Source organism: Xiphophorus maculatus, chromosome 3 (assembly GCF_002775205.1).
Source record: "Xiphophorus maculatus strain JP 163 A chromosome 3, X_maculatus-5.0-male, whole genome shotgun sequence".
Classification (NCBI taxonomy): domain Eukaryota; kingdom Metazoa; phylum Chordata; class Actinopteri; order Cyprinodontiformes; family Poeciliidae; genus Xiphophorus; species Xiphophorus maculatus.
This window is the reverse complement of record NC_036445.1, coordinates 4,826,743-4,844,964: the sequence shown is the minus strand read 5'-3', so window position 1 is coordinate 4,844,964 and position 18,222 is coordinate 4,826,743. Positions and strand designations below refer to the sequence as shown.

Below are 18,222 nucleotides of genomic sequence, written 5' to 3'. Positions count from 1 at the left end.
TGCCGCAAGCGATATTTTTAAGACACTTCTGCAAGAGGCAAGTTCTTTTATTACAACAGCAGCACTACCATCAAAATGTGCCAAACTTGTCAGAGACATGCTGTCTGTTGTACAGACAGCGAAACACCTCAGCACCATTAATCTCAGCTCCAACTCACCTCGTATTTGCTGCATAATCTGCACTCACCGGAGCCACACCGGCTCAGAATATAACAAATGTAGCTCGTGTTACATCTGTCACCTCCCTGGGATGTCTCACTTAGTCTCATCATTTTCCCCCCTCATCTCTCATAAGCACGGCTAATAAAATGTAAAGATGGGAGATAGTGCACCGCTGACTGAGTTTTATTAAGAACATAATGGCAATATCCCCGCTGTAATGATCTAAGACGCAGAGCGGGCCGTCCGAAGGAAGTGGGCATGACATCACAGGGAAAAAAGTCTGTTCTGCTTGCTTTATTTCATTATATTGTTTGAGCTCCCTTATTAGGGACGAAGGGGGGACAAAGCAGCTCTGCCTTTGATAAAGCAAAGCAATTTCAGCTGCTGTTATAGCAGCAAATTACAGTTGTACATCATGTAGCTCTCTCTCTTTTTTTTTTACTTCCTAAACTTCTCTCACGTTCTTCTTCTTCTCCAGGTCTCTGCGTGCGAAAAGTCCTCGGTGTGGATGTTTATCTCCCTGTCGCCTGCACTGTGAAGCAGAAAGACTGGCAGAAGCAAGAGAGACTGTAGTTAGAACTGCAGACAACAGCCCCATCTACAGATACTGGGAGGTCAAAGTGTCACCATAGATTATATATTTTTCATATCTGGAATTTATCTTGATGGCATCTTCTTAATATGTGGTTCAGATATATTTAAAAAGGGATATTTTTACTGCAATGGCTAAAAAATGGTTTTTTTAGATGTTTAATAACCAAGTGAATGAATAAATGAATGAATGAAAGTCTTGCTTAAACATGTGAAATCAAAAAGGACAACAACAAAGTTGAAATATTACTTTTCTTTTTATAAAATCTCTTATCCACTAGTTTGTGTTCACAGTATTTAATTGACATTTTAATGGTGATTTGTATTTTATACTTCCTTAACAGATTTTAAATATTACATCTGGATACCGAAACTAACTCCCTGATTCCACATCTCACATACAACTCTCATAAAAATATATTTACATACAAACATCCAGATTAATAAATGAAAATACATACAGATAACTTCAATGTATTCTATGAGATATCCTAATAATGTATCATTGGGATAGATCAACAAGACCGAATGCATAAATGTGATATGATGAACAATGTTCCAAGCTTTGAAAATCTCATGGAGCATATTTCTATCCGTCATTTGAAAACAGTTTCTGACAACTGTTGCTACAACAAACGATTCAAATCCAACTCCTGTCAGCAAGTTTTACAAAGGTTTGGTCATTAATTGTTTGATTCAGGTGTAGTGGAGTTGCAGAACTGGAGTTGAAAACTCCTACTCTATAGTTTGCAACAAACTACCTAGAAGACACAGCAAACTTGGTGGTGGCAGCATCACATTGTGGGGATGCAGGGAAAGTAAAGCTGGTCAGAGCTGATTGGAGGATGGATATAACTAAATATAGTGAAAGCCTGAAAGAAAATCTATTAAAGGTTGCAAAAAAAGTTGAAGCAGAACCCTAAACAGAGCTACAAAGAAACAGTTCATATCTAAATATTTTTAATTGTGCCAATTTAAATACATATATATATATATATATATATATATATATATATATATATATATAGTATATATATATACTGTATATATATTTCCTATCAGTAAGTCCAGTGACTTTAAATAGCAGAACATAAAGTAAACCATGCACCTAACTTTTCCGCTCTTGCATTATTAGACATTTTATGTTTTTCTTACAGTTTAAGTTGCCAAAACATTGCTACGATTTTGTTCTTGAAAGTAATATTTTATTTAAAAATAATAATAATAATAGTCTGTATCACTTAATCTTTGGCATACTTTGATTTGTACACTTATTCAAGATATCACTTTAATGCAAAGATATTCTTAGTTTTCTACTTTACAGAATTAACTATCTTCTGTTGTATATATCTCTAACATTATTGTTTAGAATAAACTTTACATTTTTTACCAAAACAAAAATAATTTATCTGCAAAATAATTTTTAACACATTTGAGACCCCTACAAATGCTATAGATGCAGAGAGTGAAAAGTTACAAAAGTAAATCCAAATTATTTCATGGTATTTTTCCCTAATATTACAGAAAGAATGAAAAATACAGTCGGTAAATATTCCCAGTTTACATTTTTGAAGTACTTCATTAAGGTGCATCATTGGTCTTGCATTCAACCCAGAGACTTGAAAAAAAAAAAACAACAAAAAAACCCCAGCTCACATTGACCTTCAAATCATCATAAACACGACCCCGTCCCTTTAGCTGAATATGAAGTGACTTGCAGATCAACAAACCATCAGGCTGACAGCCCTAACCTATCTGCCATTAGTCTGTCGAGATACCACACTTTGCTTTAATTCACCATCTTTCAGAGTGTCACACTTTATATTCCCTGGCATGGTCGGGCTACATGCAGATGCATAATTTATCTCAAATTAGCGCCTATTTGAGTAAGCATCAAAGCAAGGCGGCTAAGGTTGGAGGAGAGCTTAAGGAACCGCAGGGAAACCATCGACAGGATTAATGCAGGAGATTTTTATAAGAAATTACTGGCTTAATGAAGTGGATAAAAAAGCTGTCAGTGTTTTATTGCATCTAAATTGTGTGGAAGTGGTGTTTAGCTGTCTTGCCTACATCCCACATAATGGGTCGTGACAGTAGCTGTGAGGCTTATTTAACTTAACTGGTGAATAACTTGCATGGCGAAGCTATTCACCGAGTTGTTTTTAGATGCACTACACCAGGGAGGGGAGTTGTTTCCCCCTTTACTCTTCCTCATTTATTGTGATACCTCATCAGAAGAACAGTCAGCTGAAGAAAACTGATAATCAGCCGTTCTGTTTTGTGGAAAATTGTTTTTGTTGAAATTTAAATGCTATAGGAATAATTTTTATTATTGTTATTTAGGAAATTACAAATCAGAACAAGGTAAATTTAGCATTTTTTATTATTGCCATAGTGAATATTTATAACACAGACTGTTATTTTAGATACTTCCTAAATTACTGGAAATGTCCAATAACTTATGACTGAGTTGCTTAAGTAATTCCAGAGGTCCAGCAACTGATGCTTGAACTGGATCCCATTGGACGAACAAAAAAACAAAAAAAAACTGAGAAGGAGGTATTTCAGCGGTCCTGCATCGCCATCTTGTGCCTGTCTGAAGTATCACCTTCTGAGATGAGTCCTACCTAAATCTTCCAGCTGGTAAAACAATGCTGACAAGCAGGTGCTCATTAAAACATTAAATCACACAAATTTAATCAAACTGTACCAATTCTGCCAAGGAGAGAGGCTAAAGAAACACAATGGTTTCTCAGGAACATGCTAAGGACCATTTATCAAATATTAGTGTAGTAATACACTAATACAATAATATTCAAGCTTGTATGTATAATTGTGACCAAACGTAGATTAGAGAAAATCCACAACAAACTCAAACTTGTGTAACTTCTTTTTTTGATTATTCCTCTATGACAAAAAAAACAAACAGTTTCACTTTTAAGTGCATAAAGCTCTGAGATGAAATGCATTTGTCTTACAAAATGTATATTTTAAATATTGCTGTGAACTCTCCTGTCCCCTTTTTTCTGCCCCACATATTTTAGATACCCAAAATGACCACAAAAGACCATATTTAATGGATTATTTCATTTCTCACAGGGAAATACTATCCAAACGAACAAGGCACAATGTGGGAAAAGTAACCACCCCCTTATTGACTGTAATAAGGAGGCAGCTGTTGGTTCCAAATCTTTTAAAGTAATCAGTATCAAATACTGGAATAATGGAGGTTATTTTAGCCAATGTCTCTTAAGCCAAAATATCTTTTTTCTTTTTAAATGTAACAATTGAAAACATACATATATATATATATATATATATACATATATATATAGGCAGACATATAAATTATAAAAATGAAGAAATGAAAGCATGGGCATGATATTAAAATCAACTTTGATCATTACTTCCTCTAGATATATATGCATCTTTTTATTCTTTCAAATCATTTTTATTTTAACTTTTGATTACAATGAGCAGTGTTACGGCTGAGAACAATACAAGATAACACTCTAATGAACACATGCTTGGAATGGGAACTTGTTCTTGTGAACCCTTGTGATTAGAATTAAAACACAAAATATGAAGAAAAGAAATATCTGGGCATGTATTCGAAATTACAGGTTGAGACACATGCAAGTGTTAACCAGTTTATTTTAGAATATGAAAATCCTTTTCTGTTGCAATTGTGGTGTATTTTTAAATAATCTGTTATTCCTCACATTTTTTGGCAATGCTTTAAAACAAAAGCCAAACATCTTTTTATAGCCATCACAATCCAAAATAAAAAGTAAAATTTTAATTATGCTGAGCTGCTGTTGTCAAGATGAAGGATGTAAACTTTGAGTAAAAGATCCTTTACTGCAAGAAGCCCAGAAGGGGATTAAATCAAAACCTTTAACTGAAATCCAAACACAGATATCCACTCTCTCACAACAACATTAATACATGGACAGCACAATCCCTTTTGAGTCTGTTCACAACACCCGTTTCCCTTCACAAGTGAATCCAAAAAGTGAGTTTTGGGCAGCATTAGGTTAGGGGGCGGTGTGGAGTGAGGTAGGAGGAAGCTTGTGCTGCCGTCAAGCTCCATCTACCTAAGGCCAACTCTGAACGTGTGTGTGTGGGTTAGGACTAGCAGTTCACATCCACAGTCTTTTTGTTTTTTTTTTTCCAGCACAGAAATGGTCGGGTTCGTCACTACACAGGATCAGGACGTCACAATTTGTCCAGCAGAGGTCAGACAGAGTTGTTATTTTCCTTCCTCCTTGAATCGTCCGCGTAAAAACAACCAGCAGCTCAGTGTTGCAGCCAAAGACTGTTTTAGGAAATCAGAGGGAAAATGCTGAACCTGTTCCAGTCCAGGTGTGGTTTCTCCACTTCGACACAGCCAACATAGGGCTTTACATTCACCTAAAGCAGATGCCTCCCCCCATGTGTCACTGTTGCTTCCTTCCTCAAGGCATCCATCATTGCTTTAGGTACTGGGAGATAGGGGATGCGACTGGAGCGCCAGAATGGTAGTCTCTCCTCCACATAAACCCCATCTTTCCTTCTTCCTCCCTCCATTTTTCATGTTTTTAATCTATTCTCTGTTATTGAAGTAGCAGTGTTTACAAGGTGTTGCGCGGCGTGCCATTCAATGCAACAGCCTTGTTGCAGGGGGAGCCAACCGCCTGTGAGCCTAAAGGACGCTGAGAGGAAACTCCAACCTCAAATACTTCGTGGATGGCTTTCCGGAAACAATGGAAGTTGTAGTCTATTAATCCTGGGGATATAATAATAAAAAAAACGTATTCAGCATATGCACATGGTTTGAGAACTTTCTAAATAAAATGACAAAAAAAAAAAAAAACACAGCTGAGATCACCCAGGCAGGATCTCAGTTTTAAGTATGGTTGAAGCATAATTACAAACAAAAAAAACAACTAGTGGAGTTCAGTTTTTTGTCAGCTTTAAATATGGGACCAGAAAAATCCAAAGACTGCAAGAAGGATGAACAGAGATGTAAGGATCAGTACATGGACAGATGGACAAACATACAGACTGATAGATCCACTGAAAGCTTGAGGGGTAGAAAGAGAAATTGATGAACAGATGGAGAGACAAAACAGAAAATGACAAACAGATGCTTATATGGATGGATGGATGGATGGAAATTTATTTTTATAAAGCGTGACACTTAAATTGTCTTTGGCATTAATAAAAGTATTATTACTTTGAGTTGAGTCTTCATCACACTGATGATGGAACATAGTCCATCTCCCCTTATACAATAAAGAAATTCCCTACCATTTAAAACACTAGGGGAATCTTGTCATTTGCAGAATGGTCTCACAAGTCACAACTTTTAGTAGATGTCTACACCGCTCATAACCAGAAGGAATGTTTTTTAGTTTCCACAGCAAGATAAAAACACCCCTGCAACAACAGAGCATTGCTTTGGCAAGAACATGCAATTCATCGAGTGCAGAAAGTATCAAGATATCAAAGGATGTGTCCAAGTTCCAAAGTTGTCAGGCAGAGCGTGAATTACTTTCAAAATGTCATCAAACCAGAAAGAGATTTTTCATACATGTCTCTCATCCTATAGCTAAATTTTAAAACATTTATTGACCAGGATCACTGTACACCTCCTGTTAACGTGTAGAAATGTTTTGGTTTTAACATACAGGTGCAAGTTGGTGCAGGTTTACCTTTACGCTCGAAGCTCTCCTCTCTCAGGATGCAGACCAAAGCGAGGAACTTTGTGACCTCTTTAAGGTAAAGCACAGTTGTGTTGTTGAGCTTGATGATCGCCATGGACTCCTTGTCATAGGCGCTGCCGCTGCCGTCCTCCCTCAGACTAGTGCAGCACGAAGACAGCAGTGTAAATTTAAGAGCTGAGGAATTTACTGCAGCTCTTTTATGAGGTCATTTTTATCCATTACTAAGTTATTATAAAACAAAACATTCATGAAGCCCCCCCATACATCTTGAGGTGTTCAACATACCCGTATATACAAGAGACATCAATAACCACATCGATCATATCACAGCACAGTTCGTAGGACTGCATATCTACAGGCGAGCTGTCTGTGGCGATGTAGATCTTACTGACCACGTCGAAAAGAAAGGCCTTTTCAATCCCTGAATTCTGGTGGGAACAAAGAATGAAAGATGACAAAACATGAAGCAGGTATATAAAAAAAAGAAATATCATGTGGACATTTATAATCAGAGTACCATAATGAAAAAAATAAGTTAATTCTTCTACTAGTCCAATGGTTTTCAAAACAGATAACTGAGGAAATATTTTCACAACAGAGGTTGTTAAAAATGCCTTTGCACATTTAAAAAACTACAAAACTTTTACTGAACTACCAAAAAACAGAGAAGGATAAAGCTCATCAAATCCAGCAGTCGCATAAAGAGAGCTCATATGTTGCTTCGTGGAAAAATCCTTTGGTGTTTTATTATCATATCTTTAGCAGAGGACAATCAACTGTTAATATGAATGACCCAGTAACAGAAATCAGGTGATTTTCAGTTTTTTTTCTTCTTCCAAATCAGTGAATGTGTCACACTTTTTAGTTCTACACCAATTCAATTTCATCAAAACATGTACATAGCTATGGAATATCATTGTATTTATTAAATTAGTACAGTGATTATGGATATAAACACTTATAAAAATTCTCAAATAACCACATTTCCTTACAGAAGATTTTTATCTGAGGCAGGACATAATTAGAGTATAGTTCCTATACAACGTCTTGGTGTAAGAGTTTTTTTTTTTTTTCCCCATTCACAACATTATCTGTAATGAAATATTTGAAAAAAAGGAAATGGAAAAAAAAAATCTTCCTAAAACGTTAGAAAGACTAAAACTGCAAATGTATAAGTGGACCAAGAGGCAAGATGACCAGCAACCCTTTATGATGTAATAAATGTACTCTGTTTTAACTTGCATCTAGCTAAAACAAACTAATGACTTAAAGTATAGTTGTGTTTGTAGCTCATCATTTCAGGACAAAATATTGATAAACCTGTCCTAAAAAACCTCAGAGGTTTTGCACAGTCATATCCTCAGGATCAGCTGTGACCTGCATTAAAAAAATGCCACACTTAAATCACAACAAGGAACACAGGAAAGAGTTGGCTGTTTTCTACTTACAGAAATGAAGATATTTAAGAGGTTCTCCAAGGTGGGCAGCTGGGGGATGAGCTTCTGTACCACTTTACTGAAGGCCTCAAAGATGGAGTGGTCATAAATACTTGTCAAATAGAAGCTGGACAAAACAGGCATAAAGGAAACCAATAAGCCATTAGTGCTGAGACACTTACTTTAAAATGATTACATAACCAGTTAGAAAAAAATTACAAGACCACATGAGAAAACAGATAAATGACAGAATTTCAAGCTGATAAGAGACAGATGGTACAATAAACTGTTACAGTTTTGACTCCTGCAAAAGTCTGCAAAAATGAATGGGAAATATAAAAATAAAAGCTTTATTTCTTTGAGGAAATGGTGGTGTGAGCCAAAGAGAGTTTTCCGTAACCACTGCAAAGAAGTGTAATTTTACCGAGCAGAGCAGTTGAGAAACAACCAGAAACGTTTTTGCTCCATCATATATCCAGAACGGATCTGGCCGTCTAAAAGAAATAAAACAATCTTACCCAACATAAAACACACTGCTGCCTATGTCACCAGGGCTCCAAAATGATCTGAAAAGCTGCTGCAGAGCCGAGCAGCAGGCACAGCCAGATGAAAAAAATAATAGTTGTTCCTTTTTAGCGATGTCAGAATCTTGTTTTATTTATAGAGCCCAAACAATCATTTAGAAATAAACCATTTTTTAAAAATTGGGATAAATTATTTCAATGTTTAAAAAAAATTATTTCCCTTTTATTTCCACTGATCATCCTGAAAGGGAATAAATAAATAAAAATCACACAACACAACTAATATTCAGTTTATTTTAAATAAAGACAAAAATAATTTTGTCATTAATAATTTCTTTTTTGAGGTTCTAATGCAAGTCAAATACATCCCTTAAAAATAGAACACCACATCAGACAGACGTTTTGTTTGTACATTTAAACTATGAGCCTGCTGTGGCAGTGCAACAGTATCTGACGCATGAGTCAGTGTCACTTAATTAGAAGAGCAGAGAGGAATTTCACAAGAACAACGGTGCATCACCTTTACACTGCACTTCAGTCAGGTTTCACACCATGCCACAGACCTACAAGTTTTAAAATTATATTCATTTGACAGTTAAATCAGAAAATGTTTCACTACTTTTAATCGGCAGCCTTTGGTACTGTGGATCTTTGTATTCTGGCATCATGTGCGTTGGTATTAAAAAATATAACATTGTCCTGGTTTATATTAGAGTTTTTCCTGCTTATTTTAGAGTCATTTCATTTCTCCCCTCTACATTGGGGTCCCTCAGAGGTCCATACAGGGTCCACTGCTGTTTATATTGCATTTGTTGCCACTGGGGCCTCTTTTCAGGAAGCACATTGTTCCTTCTCATAGCATTTTGCTTATTCTTTTAGTCTGTATGTGTTATCTAGCTGTATTGTGAAGCACTCAAGTCAACTAGTGTGTATAGATTTGCAAAGTGAAAAAATTGACTGTGTTGAATGATTGAATAAAGTACGAAATAACATAAGAATCCACAGTCCTACACACTACACATCGTACGTTAGACCTGTTAAAAAAGAAGCTAGCTTTGACTCAAAATAAGTCATTGTGTTTGTGGCAACATGTGATTGTGGTTGCCACAAACCAAGATGAACACAATAGTTAAACCTTTAAGCTGAGAAAATGAAGAAGCAGGTCACGTCTGTCTGACGCAAGTCAAGCTCACATGGAGAGAAATTACTACAAGCATCAAAACTTATGGACTACAGTGTCTATAAGAAGCATTCACCACCTTAGATGTTTTACTCCTTTTACAAATCAATCATGATCAGCATAATTTGGATGTTTTTACAAAAAATACAAAAAAACTTTAATGTAAAACAGAGGTCCAGTCAATTGATGCTACATACTATGCTGTGAAAATTATGTATCCCTTTGATTTTTTTTTTTATCTTAAATGTTTTGGTTTTTCATATTTTTATATGTGAAATAATAATTTAGTTATATTAAGAGGAAAAAATGCCATCTAAACCATCCTTCACCATCCATTATTCATGCTCTTCAAAACAATAAATGTCTCCATGGGGAATTGTAAGGTAAACCTCAGACTCACATTTGCCAAAAAAACCCAGAACAAAATTTTAAAAAACAAACAAACAACAAAAAAAAAACAACCAGGACGATTCTCATAGATTTTGAGAAAATATTCTGGGGATTGAAGAGAGAAAAAATTAAAATTTTGTTGGAAGGTGTGCACCCTGTTACATCTGACTTGCAACCAGTACGTCATTTCAAAAACAGAACTTTATACCGACAGTCAAGTAAAGCGGTGTCAGTATAATGTGATGGGCTGCTTTGATGATCCAAGACCTAAATGAGATGCAGATCCACGAATTCTGCTCTCCATAAGATTTTGAAGGAGAATCTCTCACCATAGTGTGTCACTTAAAGGTCAAACATAGTTGAGTGATTCTGCAGGACAGTGATCCACAGTAGACTGACATTTTTTTAAGGATTCTCGTTGGTCACAGGATTTCTCCAGGACTCCCCCGGTACTCTACCAAGACTCCCCCCGGGTTTTCCCGGGGGGAGTCTTGGTAGAGTACTGCGGGAGTGCTCCCATCCAGCACTCCCGCAGGATGGGAGTAAACTTTACTGTTAATCATTTAAGAGGATCAAAAGTTAACAGGAGCAGACAAGAGTGGGAACTAGCCAAGAGACAAAATCACGATGACGAGAAATGAATCATAGGACAGGCATCGCCAATTTGTCTTTTAATAAGCCTACACTTTATTTAAGGCATTTTTACCTTAAATAAAGTCACCATTTGAACACTGCATTTTGTATTTAGTCATTTCTGTCTGACATTTAAATCCTTTTTTACAGCACTGTTCAATGAAGAAAAGACTCTCAATACCCTTTTTGCGATGGAGCGAAAGTGTGGAAAGAGAGGGTTAACTGCACTCGACTGAATCATTCTGATACATTCTAATTTATTATTTTAGTTTAATCTTTTATTAATGTCATGCAGCCACTTTGCTATGGTAACAAATATTAAATCAGATTTACCTAAGATGCAGCTTCTCTAAACTTGCGTCCGCCAGATCATCGTTGGCTCTCTGATGGATGTCTCTCTGCGTTTCAATCTTGTGATCGTCTGAAAGGCCATCCACTTTGTGGATAAACACCTCAAAGTTGATCTCTGGATTGACCCTGTAGGCCCGTGACACGGTGAGATGGAGCCGTCCCAGAGCCTCCATGTAATCATCCTGCAGTGGAGGATTTGTGGTTTTAATAACGAGTTTGCACAAACAGAAAGTCAGTCGCAGAATAGCATGAAGAAGAGAAAGAAAGGAACATATAGGTCAAAAAATGTTTAATACAAAATGTCTGATGTATTCTAAGTTAGAATACAACAGACATGCAATATTATAACTGTAATATGCAGCATGCCATACTGTAAGGGGCTGTGTGTTGCAGCTTCTGTCATAAAGGCAGCTTTCATTCTAATAAGCATGCTTCACCATGTTGCAAAACATGAGTTATGAAGAAATATACTTCTGCAATCTTTCCTAAACATCAAGAGGAAAATTGATCTGCTCCAGTAAAAACAGCTGAAACAGATTGAATTGGATGCACCTCGACCACAAACAAACCCTGAAATCCGATAAGCTTCTGCTTTTACTGGAGTAGAGATCAGTGGTTGAAAGCATTTTGAGTCATGTGGACTGCACGCTCTAAGAGTCCATTTGTTGGTGGTAATAAGCTTCTGGGTAAACATTAACTGCAAGAATGACTTAGTAATTTTTTTATTTTCATTAAGTAGAAAAAAAAAAAAAAGATGACAATGACTCAGATTTTCTTTGTTGTTTTTACTGAATGAAATAGTTGCTCATAGCAAACCCCAAAAGGAAAAAAAAAAAAAAGAAATTCAGCATCCTGTTTGTTCCTCACCTGAGCATCAATGACAAATATCAGCGCTCCGGTTCCTCTGAAGATCATCTCGTAGTCAAAGGTGGGGTCGAGAAAGTCCACCTGGCCAGGGAAGTCCCAGATCTGGAAGTTGACAAAGGAGCTGCTAGAGATGTCATCCTTGTAGATCTTGTTGGTGCTCTCCAAAAACAATGTCTCATTGGGGGACATTTTGTGGAACACCACCTGAAATGACAGTCATGTTTGTAATTTAGCAGTACGAACGCAAACAGCTTGCTTCCCTTGTGTAAAACCGAGTCCGTAAAATCTGTGAAAATTACTGCTGACAGTTGGATTAATTACACTTAATCACATGGAGAATGACAAATTAGCTAAGATACGTCTGAGCTAAAATATAAAAGTTTTCAGTTTGGTAATTTGGCACTTTTAAAAAGCCAGTTTGCAACAAGGACAAAAACAGAAATTACTGTGAAAACAGGGAAGTTCAACCTTCAATAGATCGCTAGCATCGACTCAGCACCAGCTGCAATCATTAGAAGAGCATGAGGTTGTAATCAAAATGTCAATATTGTGCTCGCTCCACAGCTTGGCTGAATAATGCTGAATCATCACGTTTGGTTAGCTTTAATCAAATCTGTTCACTTATTCATATATTCAGTATTTCTCAAAAAGCTAACAAATAAAGAAACTTGTTACTTTAGAACACATGTGTCAAGCTCAAGGCCCGCGGGCCACATGTGGCCCGCTACGTCATTTTATGTGGCCCTCTCCCCCCCACCACCGTTTTACAGCCCTATTGATTGACTTAAAATAGGTTTTGAGCACGAATTGACTACAAACTACATCTCCCATAATGCCTTCCGATTTTTACCAACCAACATTACGGCTTCTCGCCACTAGAGTGCAGCAGAGCCACCTCAAGCTGATTATTAATTTTCCCAGCGAATAAAACTGAAACATCGACAAGCTAACAAGCTAACGAGCGAAGTTCCGTGAAGTTTCAATCGAGGACTTTTACCGTCTCCTGCCCCCTGATTTGATGCCACAGCTTCGACTCCATGCAGCTCGTGTTTTTGTCCATGTTTGGAAGCACCTATCTGAGCGAACAGATGTTTTCAATAATGAATTTAAACAAGACCAAGACCAGATCGCGCATTACTGACGAAAACCTACCCGCCATTTTGTGGATGGCCACAGAATAGAACTAAAACCAGACATCGACGAACTGACCAGGGGAAAACATTGGTAAGCACGAACAAACTAAATTTAAATAGAATGAATGTAAAACCAAAACTCAGTATACTGGAATATGCATATAGTTTATTGATTTTGCTTGTTTTGTGTTTATTTACACAACACAATGAGGATGTGTGTGAGTTGGTGACAGGGTGAAAAGGATCAGCTTTGTGTTCAAGGACAGGCAACATCACCTCATTGTTTTGTTCTTATGTGAAATACATGTTCGTTGTGTAATAAATAAGGAAAAGGTTTTGTGAATGAAGTAGAGAGTTAATATCAAAACTTGTTTTTATTCTTTGTCTGCTTATCTTTAAAGCAGACAAAGATTAATTTTCCCAGGGAATAAAACTGAAACATCGACAAGCTAACAAGCTAAAGAGCGAAGTTTAGCTGAGCAGTTTAAAAATACTGAGCATATTTTTAAACTGAGCAGTAATTTTGCATCCATGCAAATGTAATATTTAAAACTTGAATACATAAAATCAGTCATTTAACAATATGAGGTGTTGTTTAATTTATTTTTAACATTGTATTTTCATACATTTATGCTAGGGTTGCCCAAGTCTAGTTTTCCAGACCTTTCACTCTGCAACTTTAGATGCGTTCTTTCTCTAACACACCTGGATCATAAACTCATTCATAGGCCTCTACAGAACTGAGTTGCTGCTAATGAGGGAAGTCAACTTTTTGTCTGGGGTATGTTTTAGCAGGGACGCATCTAAAAGTTGCAGTCTGGAGGACTGCACTTGGGCATTCCTGATTTATACCGTCAATGTGGCCCTTTGAGGGTGGCCAATATGCTGAAGTGGCCCTTGGTGAAATTGAGTTTGACACCCCTGCTTTACAACAACAAATAATTGGTGAAAACAATTATTTAAATTCCTCAACTTTTAAAATTGTTGTAAAGTAAATTGATTAGATTTATACAGGTTTTATATTCTATGGATATACATGCATTATATTATATAGGCAAATGTAATGCACAGCCTTTCTGGACATGTCATTGTTGAACTCTGCCTTTGAGGGTTCAAAAGTTTGATACAAGTCTGATATTATTCTACTTTTGCAGTGAGCATAAAGCCATTTTGCAAAGTTGATATTTTTGGTGTGCAAAATTTGATTTGTTTTATAATACAAAGTAAATTTGTATGTGACAACACATTTGACTCTGGTTCCACTTTTTGAGAAAGTAAAGGCTGTTGGAGCCATAAACCTTTTTTTATTTCACTGTTTCACCAACTTGTAGTTGCTAATTCATTGGTTCTCAATTTTAGAAAAGACAAACCTAGACATTACAAACTAAAAAAAAAAAAATGTGCTTAATTTTTTTATTCAACAAAAAAAGATACAGAATAAAAATGTTTAAAAAATATAAAAGATTTTAAATCCATGTTTAGATTTATTCTCCATTAATTAAAATAAAAGCTTTTTTCAGTCCTCAAATAGTTGAGAACCACAGGCATATTACCTGAAAATGTTCACAAAACATGTTTATTTCTATTAGTTCACTCGTGACACTTTCAAGATTGATTTGACAACTTTACATAAAAAGTTATGTATTGCTTTTAAAGACTGAATAAGAACATTCTGATATGGTAGAAGAACATCGACAAATTTTTCTGTAAAACTTCAAATTTTTAGCATTAATTTATGTTTTTCCAAGCAAAACTACAAACACTGTTGGCAGTTTGACTTGATTCAGGCACAAAGCTATCATTTGAGCGTCACATGTCAAACAAAAGGGAAAAAAGGTCAGAAAACTGCAGACTTGCTCATGCTCATCTGACGCAAGACGCCACTGCACTCAGCATTTTTCAGTTACATGCTTCAGAGGCAGAAAGTAAGACAACAGCTGTCAACTGTTTGGTTAGGTATTAATCAAAGCTTAGACCAAACGAAGCCTTTAAAGCAAAGGGGAAAAAAAAAGACAGCAATTTCTTGATGGATACATAGTGTTGCTCCACAGCTGCCATTTTGATTCAAAGACCAAAGGCCAACTAGCAAGCAAGCAAGCAAAAAGCCAAATCACATGCTCTCCAAAGGCCTGCATAGGAACAATAATCTCCTACTGGAAGCTGTGTGGATTATAAGTGAAAAATGCCACTCTTTACTTTAATTTCTTTGCACTCTCAAATCATGTTGAATTTTAACATAAATAATGAAATATCACAGATGGAACAGTGGCTTCTTATCAATTATTCAACCACAGCATCAAGCTAAAGTAAGACTTTAGGAATCACAATGTAACACAATCCAGTTTCAGAGTTGTTGTTTTTTTTTATTTTCTGCCAATCAGAAAAAAGGTGTCCAACACCTTCAACTGTAAACAAAACAGTTTTTTTTCTAATAAGCGATTGCATGTAATTTAATAATCATACTATATTACACAGAGTGGAGTAAAGCAAGCTTGAACACTGAATGGAGGTGGTTGAAATCTCAAAATCAGTCAAGAGGAATTTAACCTAGTCCATATACAAACATATACAAGAGACACATTTAATAAGTACTAAGAGGGGGTCTACCCTTTGTTTTTTTTCTCACTTGAGCTTTTTCACATCACAACTGCAAACTTTTATTTATTTCAATGGGATCTTATGTGACAGGTCAGACAACTTTAAGAAGTACAGTTTGCCAAAAGTCATGTAGGGAACAGTGCAAACATGGAAGAAGGTGCTCTGCTCAGGTGTGACCAAAATTCAATTTTTTGCCCACATATAAACTAGAAATCATCACCATAAAAACAACATTCCCTCTTTGAACCATGGTGGGGACAGCATTATGCTGTTTGGATGATTTTCTTCAACACAGCCAGGGAAAGTGGTCAAAGTAGATGGGAAGATGGAGCAAAACACAGTGAAATCCTGGAGAAAATAACATCAAAAGCTGAACTTCAGACTGGAGTGGAGGTTGAATTTCCAACTGAACTACAAGTGTTTCTATGTGTTATCAGGGGTGTCAAACTCCAGTCGTTAAGGGCCACTGTCCTGCAGTTTTTAAATGTGCCACAGGTACAAAACACTGGCTTAATTACCTCCTCCTTGTGTAGATAAGTTCTCCAGAGCCTTGCTAATGACCTAATTATTCTATTCAGGTGTGGTGCAGCAGAGGCACATCTAAAAGTTGCAGGGCAGTGGCCCTCCAGCACTGGAGTTTGACACCTGTGTGTTAGATTATCCTAGACAACTTCAAGATCTAAATCTAGTTGGGAATGTTTTTTCATAACTTGAAAATGTATGTACGCAGATTATTTCAGTGCAATCTGAATCAGCTCTAGCCATTTTGCAAAGAAGAATGGGCAACATTTATCATCTCAAACTGGTTCAGACGTGCCCAGAAAAATTTCCAGCTGTAATTTAACCAGATCAATAAAATTTTATTTGTAAATCACATTCCAGCAACAAGGCATTTCAAAGTACTTTGCATCATAAAAACACAAAGTCACGCAACATAGAATCAACAATCAAAACGTTACATTAAGTCAAGTGCTATTGTTGAATTCTTAATCGATTATGCTTCAAAGGCAACTCCAAACAGGTGAAGTTGCCATGGAGCTGCTCACCTAATTTACTAATTGGGTGAGCTACTGATTAAAATTGGTCACAATGCGTTTTATTTAGGGTTGTCAGAGTAGAGGGACTGAATACATACGCAAGTCACATTTTAGGATTTAGCATTTGCACTTTATGTTGCTTTAATACACAAAACTCAGATAAAATACAATGACGTTTGTGGTTGTGATGAGACAAAAAGTGAAAAGAAAATTAAAGGGTGCGAATAATCTCGCCTGTCTCCTAACGCCAACGGTGAAGCATTGATTTAAAATAAAAAGGTAAAGGTGTGGTCAGTTTGCCACTGAGTCTTTGGCATGTGACATGCTACTAGTCATCTCATCGACTGCCTCTGTCCACCTGGTTAATAATTACCAGCCGCAGCTTTCTGGTTATCAGCTTGTTATAACAATCCTTGTAGTTCCACACGTTGATTCACTGATCACAATTATCATTAGCGACATGCTAAACTAAGTTGCTAGCTATTTTAACTGAGAGAAGCAAATGAAAGCGGCCCCTAGCCTCGCAATGCTAACACTTAAAAAAAAACAGGATATCTTTCCCACCTTCTGTATGGATGACTTGCCGCTCCGCCTCAAACCCATGAGCAGGATCCTCGGCTTGCTGTCTGACGGAGACGAGCTGTCCTCGATGTCGGGCTCCTCTTCACCATAACCGAAATCTTTGGGGAACGAGTCCGAAACCCCGTAGCTGTCAGGCAGCTGTTCCACCTCGTACTGAATCGACATTTTGACCTAACAACGGTCGCTTCCGCTGTCTGCGCCGACTCTAAATATATCTAAACACAGTTGTGTTTGTCACCAGACGCTATAAACCTGTCTTGTTTTGAAAGCAGGTAGTCAATATCGTATTAGCCTCTTGAAAACACAGTGCATGATGATCCCACACATTTCCTTAGGATTTCCTCTTAGATGAAAAAAAAATGCTCATGGTCCCGCCTTTTAATTCTGATTCGTTGCTTGGTTTACATCTCAAACGATGATTGGCTGGTGAACCTGTCAGTGTTTTGAGGTTTTTCGCTGTCACCTGACTAGTACCCAGACTTGTTTTGTGAACTAAACCGTCTATTCAGGAAACAAAATAGTTGCTTTTGCAGTATTTAACAATTTAAACCAAATCCTGTTGACCAAACCTAATTAAACTGTGTTTTATGGTTTTTATTTGTTATTTCGAAAGAGTAAATATTTATTGAAGGTTATAAAATACTACTAAACAGAAACCGATAGATATTTCTCAAACTACCAGCAGATGGGGACAGACACACGCATCAGTAATTTAACGCTTTCAAAGTCTATCTAAAATGTAGGAAATATCATAATCAAAATATTTGACGTTTATTCCAGAGAAAAAATGTTTTAAGGTAACATATAATCAGCAGTAGATATATACATTGGGATTACATCAATAAATAAGTAATAAAAAAAGAAAGAGAAAGAAAGGAATAAGCAAAGAAAAATACTTTTTTCTCATATGTTATTTTATTTGCTTCTTAAATTGATCAGTGGGGTTTTATTTAGTTTATTTCTTTTTCTATTCTATTTTTTATTTTTAGTTTAATCTATAATGACTTGTTTGTGCTGTGATTGAAGTTCA

At 36.5% G+C, this 18,222-nt stretch overlaps 1 protein-coding gene across 1 annotated transcript; it reads right to left on the bottom strand.

Moving 5' to 3' along the window:
- Nucleotides 1–3,118: 3,118 nt before the first annotated feature.
- Nucleotides 3,119–17,533, bottom strand: rragc (Ras related GTP binding C). Its single transcript, XM_005806472.3, has 7 exons — nucleotides 17,175–17,533; nucleotides 11,843–12,046; nucleotides 10,958–11,157; nucleotides 7,910–8,024; nucleotides 6,747–6,889; nucleotides 6,450–6,598; nucleotides 3,119–5,521 (listed from the first exon to the last, which is right to left on the bottom strand). The coding sequence occupies exons 1-7, from the start codon at nucleotides 17,355–17,357 to the stop codon at nucleotides 5,367–5,369; spliced, it is 1,149 nt and encodes a 382-aa protein (XP_005806529.1). The 5' UTR covers nucleotides 17,358–17,533; the 3' UTR covers nucleotides 3,119–5,366.
- Between the last annotated feature and the right edge of the window lie 689 nt (nucleotides 17,534–18,222).

Coding starts and splice junctions, on each gene's coding strand:
- rragc (XM_005806472.3), bottom strand. CDS start 17,357: ATGTCGATTCAGTACGAGGTGGAACAGCTGCCTGACAGCTACGGGGTT. Junction 6,890..7,909: donor TCTTAAATATCTTCATTTCT/GTAAGTAGAAAA, acceptor TGTTCCCACCAG/AATTCAGGGATTGAAAAGGC. Junction 5,522..6,449: donor GGAGAGCTTCGAGCGTAAAG/GTAAACCTGCAC, acceptor TTATATCCCCAG/GATTAATAGACTACAACTTC.